Raw genomic sequence first — 9,284 nt, 5'->3', positions numbered from 1 at the left:
TCAACATTTGACTTTAGCTTACATTTTCTGGTTGCCACATTTTCTGGTTGTCTTGTTATGTTATTAATAACACCGCATATCCAATTGTGTTGGATATAATATATTTTATCCTAAAACATGCTTGTTAGCTTGCTAATACCAGGAAACAGGAGCTGGAAGTTGCTGGAGCTGGAAGCTGGAATTTTGCCTTCCCTGTCATGCTACGTTTTAGCATGCTAATGTTAGCATGTTAATATTTCTAGCTTCATAATATTATCATCGTATTTGTAGTTTTTAGCCTGATGAAAAGGACTAATATCTGTCATGCTAATATTAACATGTTAGCATTGCTGCCATGCTAACTATTATATACAGCACTATTATGCTGGATGTTTGCATGCTAACGGTTTATTAGCATTGCTAGTATACTAACATTAGTATAGTAATAGTATAGTTTTCTAATCCATTTTTATACGTAGACAAGATTGTGTTATATGTTAGCATTAGCATGCTAGTATTGCTAGCATGCTAATATTAGCACAGTAGCATTTTTAGCCATTTTCTTGGGTAGACACTGAACACAATTATGTTAGGTGTTTGGTGGCGAACATTAGCATGTTAGCATTGCTAGCATGCTAACATTAACATAGTATTGTTTTTAGCCATTTTCTTAGGTAGACACTATGATGTTATGTAAACATTAGCATGTTAGCATTGCTAAGCAATCTCATGCAAGCTATTAGCATGCTAACATTAGCATGTTAGCTTTCCTTAAGTCATTCAAACCCTTCCGTTGTATGTTTTCATAGTCAAGGACTCTATGTAGGTAGACAAGAAAAGCACAGACTTGAGGTGGGAATCACTATGAATTCAAGAAGTTTTTGTTTGTTTCTTTCAGCTTTTTCCTAACTCTGGAAGGTGGTGTCCATGTTATCTCGCCAAAACTACAGCCAACAGCAGTGGTAGCCCGGCCGCTGCAACTTGTAACATCAGCAAAGTAGCTTCCAGCAAAGTGTCAGACTCCCCCTTTGACATGCCATAAAATACATAGCACATTTTACAAGATGTCAACGCAGTTACACACATTAGCTTGTCAATGACAATAGCAAACGCTTGTGTCATTTTTCTCATTTACAACATATGTTGTGGTTCTTTCAGCACTAAATGGATTTGTTAAATGTTAAAGGAAAATATATCATATTGGAGTAACTGCAGATACAAGAAGGTCAAAACTTTTTTTTTCCAATGTGAGCCGCAACAAAATAAATATATACTTAAATGAATGAAATTGTATGAGTAAATATATTTTAAAATGTGACATAATAATTGTCACATATTTCAGTTGATTTTATTTTACTGTAATGTCTAACATCTATCAAATATCAAAGCAAATGTATGTCTTTTTTATTTGTTTTAATAACTGTCATCTTTGGAAACATGCATACACATAATGACATACCCAAAGTGCATTTTATAGACATTTATTAAGGAATGATTGCATGCATACGGATAATGCATACATTAAAATTACATATCAAAATTGCAGTAAATGAAAGTCATATTTAACAATACACTGTAGCTTATTAATAATCAATTAATTTTGTTCTGTGGGCCAAATATATGTATACAGTTGCTGCTATTTCATGCAAATCAGTATTGTCATATTGTCAGTAAGTGTGGGGGAGGAACTTTTACTGACAACAAAGTATATAAATGCATATCTTTATAATAAAAACTCATGTATTTTGTGTGTATAGATTTACTGTGTATTTTTGTAAGCAGAGAAACGCATGTAATTCATTGACTGGCATATTTAAAAAAACAGATAATGTCATTTAATTGTGCAATAAAGGTGACTTTTAAGCACAATAGGAAATACAACACACAAATATCAAATTTTCCAAAGTACTAGAGTTCATGCAGAAGAAAACTCCCGTTCAGTCCAGATTGGTGGTTTTGTAGAGATTTTTTAAGTCCCTCCTTGGGTCCATTTTAATCGGAAATGAAAGTCTTGATCCATCGCGTGAGCATCCACCACCCTCACGTGCCACCAAAAAAAAAAAAGCACCACGTGAGGACGCCACGAGGCCAACGTGCCAGTTTGTTTCGCTTTCTAAAATAAGTTCTCCCGCGGCGATGTAAGCCCCTCAGAAAGCGTGCAAAAATAAAAACATTCCTCCTCACCAAGGGATGGACAATGGATGCGGACCCGGAAGTATCGCGAGATCTTCAGGCTTCAGGCGTAAACCTCCCTCTCATCCTTTACCCCTCCCAAAAAAAAAAAAACGACAACAACTTGAGTCAACTTGTGTCCGACACCGCGTGGAAGACCAACACAAACGTTACCAGTCGGTGGTCCTCCTCCCGCACATGTAGACGCTGGAGCCCTAGTTTGGCGTCAAGCCACTGCGCATGCGCGGGCTCATCTCCAATCAGGGTCACGAGCAGGAGCTGATGGTGGGATGCTCTTCTCTTTATTGTTGTTTTATTCGTTTTCTAGAAAATATGTCCATAAATTAAAATATATGTTTGAATGTATGAGTTGTTGAGATGTTTCTTAATAAGTAAAACTTTTATTCCATATCATTATCGGCGCTGAAAAACGTATTATTTTTGTAGTATGTTAAAGTGCATGAACATACGGGTATTTTCTATTGTGCATATGTTTATATTGCAACCTATGTCACTTCATATTCATTTTTAACAATACAGTTGCGGTTTTTAAGGAATCATTTTGAATATACATTACCCAACAAGTATGTGTGTACATAATTTATAGCAGAAATTTCTCATCAATTGTTTTAAATCACATTTTCCACACACAGAAAAAAAATGACATTTAGAGATAAATTTAATGCAACGTTTGGGGGCCGATGTGCACACAGCGTGTTTATGGCCTCCCCCCCCCCCCCCCTCTCCCCATTAAAGATTAGCCTGCTCGGTTTGAAATGTGTTCCTTGGATTTGGAATGCAGATGCTTTGTTGGCGAGGAGGAGGAATCAGCGAGGAGTCTGAAAGCGACGAGTTTTTGATTAATGAGCTTTGAAATGGCTCTCCAGGAGCAATAAAGGATGAACTGCTCTTTCTTTCTTTCTTTCTCTCTCTCTCTCTCACACACACACGCACACACATACTCGTGCACGCGTGCATACACATTAAAACGCGCGCACACACGGACTTTGCCTTTCTTGCTCGTCGATAAATTGGATAGTTTTTAAACATCCACTCGTCTAACTTTAGCAGCGCGCTAATCAATAAGGATGGAGCCCATTCTCTTATTATAATCATCATCCAGTAAAATAACACACCCAGGAAGATCATACCGATAAAACATCAATAAGCTTATTCTTTTAAAATGCACTTTGCATTATAGAGGCGCAGTCTTGCTTGGATATCCTGGTGTCTAATTTATTGATTGGGTCTCCTTCTTGGCTGGGCGTCAATGGGCAGCAGCAAACCAAACACAATATTCCAGAATTCTAATCATATTTATATAATAATAATAATAACAAACCGTAAAGTTTGACCACTTTATTTACAAAATGCTCAACACAATAAAATAGAACATTTCAATATAATTAAGGTGGACTTCCATGGGGTGGAATAACGATGGGAAAGAAATAAAAAAAAAAAGGAATGGAATACACAAAATGACATGCTGGTGTGTACAATATTTGATACTTCGATAGTCTACGATTTGCACACAAGATTAACCATGGACACATAGTGGTGCTTATACACTATAAAATGCCCCATTTATCCCCCCCAACCCTCATTTACAATTACAAATCAATTTTTCAAACCCTGTTTCGCCATCAAGTGCACTGATCTGTCCAATCTTACAAGAAAACAAACACACGTATAAATACTCGCTTTGAAACGATAAATAATGTGCAATCGTTGAATAATAAATAGATAGAAGAGCCAAAAAAAACGCATGAGAAGAAATAAATACCATGATTTAGGATGAGGAGACAAAAAAAATGGGACTCCAAAAAGTCCTTCTCACTATGAGTTTCTACGTTCATCATCTACAAGCCTTACTTTCAAGTCAAATATTCAGTCCAAAATGCGCATTGCACTTGTCTATCAAAAAGAAGAAAGAGGAGGAACATCCCCAAATATCCAAGAACATGGGAGAGGCTGTATTCTTTAGAAAAAATACACAATAATACTCATTAATACTGTCATCGTAATAATCATAATGCACGTGACTCGCTGCGTGGGAGTTATTCGACTAATGAGGTAATAACATAATATTGGCATACACGCACACACACACACACATACATACACACATGCGCGCGCGCGCTAGGAGACACCTCTATTACAAGTGCGTGAGTTTAGGCGCTTCCTGAATCCTTCCCTGAGTGGCTTGGTGAGAGGTGAGGTCCGTGTAGGTGGGGTGGGGGTCACAGGGTCCGTGGTGGTGGTTCCCCGGGATCTGGGCTGCGCAGCTGTAGTCCACGCTGGTGGACGAGGGGTGGGGAAGGTGGCCCAGGTTGAAGACGGGGCCCGAGGCTGGCATGGAATCCACAAAGTTCCCGCCCACGTAGACTGGGCTGCCTTGCAAGTTGGCGCCGGCGAAGGTGCCGCCGCTCTGCATGCCGTGGTGCTCGTACTCGGCGCTCTGGTAGCGCTTTTGCTGGGGCATGCAGCCGCCCAGCGGGGCCGTGTAGGCGGCCAGGCCGTACATGTTCTGCTGGGGCTTGGCGAAGGGCGGAGGCGAGGGCGCGTCATAGGCCAAAGTGTTCTGGAGCTGGCCCGAGTATCCAATGTGATTTGGGCCGCTCAGCGGCGGGCTTCTGTCCGGGGAGTGCCCGAGAGGCGAGTGCGCCAGCCCTTTGGACTTCTGGTCCTTTTTGTACTTCATTCTTCTGTTCTGGAACCAGATCTTGATCTGACGCTCGGTGAGGTTCAGCAGGTTTGCCATCTCCACCCTGCGTGGGCGGCAAAGGTAGCGATTGAAGTGGAACTCCTTCTCCAGCTCCACCAGCTGCGCGCTGGTGTACGCGGTTCTCACCCGCTTGGAGGCCGGTCCGGACGGGCTCTTTTCATCGCTCACCTCGCCTGCAATTACAAATATTTATTAAGACGTAACCTCCGCCCCCACTCCTCCCCCCCCCACGCACGCCCATCTCCACTGTACCTGCAGCGGGGCAGTTATTGCTCTTCTTGTTGGCATTCTGCCGTGTCTCCTTCATCCAGGGGAATATCTGCTTGGTCAGTGCGGGTGTAGCGTTGCTACCACCCGGGGAAGACTTCTTTTTCTGCGGTGCAGAGCCGTTGGAGCCGGGTGAGGGTGGCAGTGGAGCCCCGGGCTGCTGTTCCCCCACACTGCTGCTGTTGCTGTTGGTGTTGCTTTGGCTGCCGCTGCTGCTGCTCTGCCGCATGCAATCCCCGTTTAAGTCACTTTCTTTCAGGGTCGGTGGCCGGACTGCAGGGGTCTGAATAGGGCACACAGGGCCCTGGTAGTCCCCCTCAATGTTGGCTGGAGGGTACGACTGGTGAGCGTAGTTGTACGAGTCAGCTTTGGGGTAACTGTAGCCCCCAAACAGTGCAGAGTTATCGTAGTATGTTGCTTTCTGCATTGTAGTTGTTCACTCAAAGACAATAAAGCAGGGAATGTAGCTCCAATGGCATGGGTATAGTGGCAGCTTTATCACGTAATTGGCCTCCCCCACCTTTGCTCCAGTCTGTCACCTATAAAAACACAAATAAACATCATTTGACTCCTATATCTTATTTTATTTTACACCTATCTGCATGCAACAATCCTGTATTAAACTACCATCATATTACAGCCCCAGTATTGCCTTTTTTTCTTTTTAGACAAAAACAGTTAAAGTTTAACTTTCCCTAAAAAGGCCCTCTGTGGGGCTTTGGTGAGCCCTCAGAAAAGGAGCTGAATCAGCGTTTGACACACAAACACAATGGCCTTTTCACTAATCACAAGGTCTGACAAAGCGTTGCGTCATGCCTTGTTCAAGCTTTGGATCACATGTTCACACACACTACTCTACAGCATTCATCTCAATATAAATATCATTTCTGTGTGTGAGTGCGTGTGTGTGTGTGTGTGTGTGTGTGTGTGTGTGTGTGTGTGTGTGTGAGAAGGTGGCATAGCTGTGTGTCGGTTGGTGTGGGCGTGGTTGGCAGAAATGTGTGATCATTTGTCTTTTCGCACGTCTCCACCTATGTAGAATATTAGGTACACCTTCATAATCTCATGCCATTCAATACTAGAGTGATGCTGAAGAACTGTTTTTTAAAAAAAAAGAAAGGGGGGCATTTTATTTAATTGTGTTTTTGCTGTGATGTTGGTCTTTTGTTCTTAAATCCAAGCTATGATGCGCATTTACGCACATAAATAAGCCAGTTTTTAAACGTTAATGTGATTTGTTATTATTATTATTATTTTTAGTAAATCCAATGCAGGCCTGTCCTAATCGCTGTAATAAAGTTGCATGATAAATATGAGACGCGGGGGCTACTGTACGTTGGTGGTAAAGTCCTCGCCGTGCTGCATAACAATTGCACCTGTCAGTGTGGGCCGCCGTGGCAAAATTTATGACCGCAAATGTTGGTGTTGTAAACGCAAAGCAAAACAGTGCACTCCACTCGCAGCCCCTCACAAGTGCAACACAAAAAAAGCGTAGGTGGAAGGTTATAGGGAAAGAATCCCACAACCTGACCCGAGATGCTTTTATAAAGCAAGGCTTTAATATGCAGGCTTGCAGCATTAGTCGACTGCACTGCTGCAAGAAGAGACGTTCAAAGTGTGAGTAGCCTGCGGGAATAAAGGAGGACTTCCACCTCATTTTTATTATTCATTTTCAGGATTTGTCTACTTCAGTGTCTATTCCTAGTTATACATTTTTAATGGGAATTTCCTTCCTAAATAAGGTGGAAACATAGTAAATATTTGCAGGATATTTAGGCAATGTGTGCCTTCTGCATGTCTGCTTTAGTCATCGACTCCTCGCTTTATGTGGAAAAAAACAACAACAACAAAAGGGGCTTGTTTACTTGTTATTTATACTCACCAAAATTTGCGCAAATGGGTGTTCTGTTCTTCACGCATTCATCACTGCTCGCAGCTCCACCTGAAAAACACACGCCACAAAATATAGCCCAGATTTGCAGAAATATTTCTGTGAAAAAACAAATTTTCCCCCTCAGATAAATAAATGAGAATGATACAATGATGATTCCCTTGCAGGCTTGTCTATGGAACTGTGATGCCTTCAAGGCTTTTTAAAAAAAAGTCCTGCATGTGCACTTTTTTAAATACAAAGAATAGGCCAGATATTTAGCAGTCATAAGCTGTTTTTGGCTGACCTTTGGGTCATGCTGCGTTTAATGAACAACGAGAAGAGCCGGTTTAGCCTTCAAGTAGACCGGCCGAAAAAATCACAACCACAAAAGGAGAAGATGCTCTACACACACACGCCGGCTCCCGAGAAATTCACATTTAGAAAGAAATAATAATATAGGAATGGGAACCATTTTGTCGTTGAATTGTGGATTATTTGCGTCAAAGTAAGGCAGATTTAACATCTGTTGGATGTGGAATATTTGTTAATGCTGGTCTGCTCAAGGGCTTTGGCCCACTGGGCTACTAGTAGCAGACATGCTCCTCTATTCAAGGCGCAGTGTTCTTCGCCTACGCGCTGTTACGGTAAGTTTGGTCCACACAAAGGGCCGGGACTCCATGTAGACACTTATTATCTCCATCGCTACTTGAAGGCGCATGGTGCATTGTTTTTGCAGAAAGTAATGCATATTAGTTATTTATGTTGCAATTAATGTTGTTTTATTATTATAGGTATTTGTATTTTTTTTCAATATTATTTTAAAATGCATTTAAAATATATAAACTTATGCGTAATCGTTCCAAAGGTATAATAGTTGAATTAAATCGTAATATCGCTGCAAAAAAAGCTTCACAAATGGTGAGAAAATCGAACTCGTCCCCTCGTCCAGCACATGACTTGATGTTTTTAACAAAGCCACGCAGCTCAAAGCACATAAATCACCGCAAACGCCATTGTGACGATAAGACAACAAATTAATGTGATTTACGATCCGCGAGTCAAAAAGAAGAAAAGTCCCTTCTACTTTTTTCCTTCGTGCTGCTTCTCGTAGAAATGAGCTGAAAAGTGCACCGAGTTCCGTTTCCATCATAAGCCTTTCTTTCCTTTCCTTTCCTTTCCCAAACGACGTAGCCTGCCTTTTGCTCGACATCCTCCGCAAGCAGCCTCCACAGTCGCCAATCTCCTCCAAATGGAATAAATCACGCACCCGTATTTCCTCGCATCGAATGAACCCGCTTTGCGCCATGCAGCTGCTTACCTGTGCGTCAATTCATCATTAATTTAAAAAAAAAAGCTATAACAGGTCACTCTTGCAGCTTGTGGAATAAATCCTTTTGTGTGGGAGACGATGCTGTCCTAAACCTGATCTTGCTCTTTTTCAGACATTTCCATACACCAGTGGATGTAGTATTCCCGGAAGAGTGGAAGGACTCAGCTACCAATAAAAAGCCAACATTGGGTATCCTTATTTCTGCACGGAGAGGAGGAAGAAAAAAAAACGTCTGGCAATCAATCACCAAATGAAATAGCAGGAATTTAAGTGTAGGCCTGTGCAGATTTGGGAGCTAAACAGTAGAATATTTGGCTTTAAGGGAGGGGGGGGAGGCTTTATGATGACAAATAAAGGCACTGCCCTGCAAGATGCAAGCATATTTGTTCACGTGATTGCTCTTCCTCTACCTCACCAATCCATTTTTGACAAAGGGTGGCGTTTAATTCCTCGGTATATTCCTTTTTTTAAATATTTATTTACACCCTGCATTGCTGCTGGGAAGTCTGGTTTCTAAAAACCTACAGGATATTTCTGTATATTTATATTAATATTTAACATTTGTTGCCCCCCATGAATGAATTGAAGGTATTGAAATATATCCTACATTGAAAAAAAGATTAGGCCTTTGTTCTCACAATGTGGAGCACTTGGAGAAGAATGATGAAGATTTGGAGCGTCGGCTTTTGCTTGCTGGGAAAGAAAAAGATTCAAGACTGGCTGCCACATATGTTCACAGGGTAATAAAAGTGAAAGATTTACAGTTTTCGCCCCCCCCCCCCCCTCTCCCTGTGTCTCCCTCCCTTCCAACCCTTTCAGGAATTACTGGCAATGATTTACAAGGATGCAGAAGTGTCAGCCGGGCCAAACTTCCACCTCCAATCCAAGCCAGTGACCATCAAACGGCGTTTATTTACACTTCATGCAAATAAACGCCT

The 9,284-nt window shown here is 41.6% G+C and overlaps 1 protein-coding gene across 1 annotated transcript; it reads right to left on the bottom strand.

Moving 5' to 3' along the window:
* Positions 1-3,495: 3,495 nt before the first annotated feature.
* Positions 3,496-9,025, bottom strand: hoxd3a (homeobox D3a). The gene is made up of 4 exons (XM_058082744.1): positions 8,335-9,025; positions 7,026-7,085; positions 5,129-5,682; positions 3,496-5,049 (listed from the first exon to the last, which is right to left on the bottom strand). Exons 3-4 carry the CDS (start codon positions 5,568-5,570, stop codon positions 4,307-4,309), a joined length of 1,185 nt encoding a protein of 394 aa, XP_057938727.1. The 5' UTR covers positions 5,571-5,682; positions 7,026-7,085; positions 8,335-9,025; the 3' UTR covers positions 3,496-4,306.
* Positions 9,026-9,284: the final 259 nt, after the last annotated feature.

Source organism: Doryrhamphus excisus, chromosome 9, assembly GCF_030265055.1.
Source record: "Doryrhamphus excisus isolate RoL2022-K1 chromosome 9, RoL_Dexc_1.0, whole genome shotgun sequence".
Lineage (NCBI taxonomy): Eukaryota > Metazoa > Chordata > Actinopteri > Syngnathiformes > Syngnathidae > Doryrhamphus > Doryrhamphus excisus.
The sequence above is the reverse complement of the archived record's forward strand: the minus strand, read 5'-3'. Positions and strand labels throughout refer to the sequence as shown.

Excerpts from the sequence above, each read along its gene's own strand:
- hoxd3a (XM_058082744.1), bottom strand. The coding sequence starts at position 5,570 with ATGCAGAAAGCAACATACTACGATAACTCTGCACTGTTTGGGGGCTAC. Across the intron at positions 5,050-5,128 it reads CAATAACTGCCCCGCTGCAG|GCGAGGTGAGCGATGAAAAG; the intron begins GTACAGTGGAGA and ends TTGTAATTGCAG.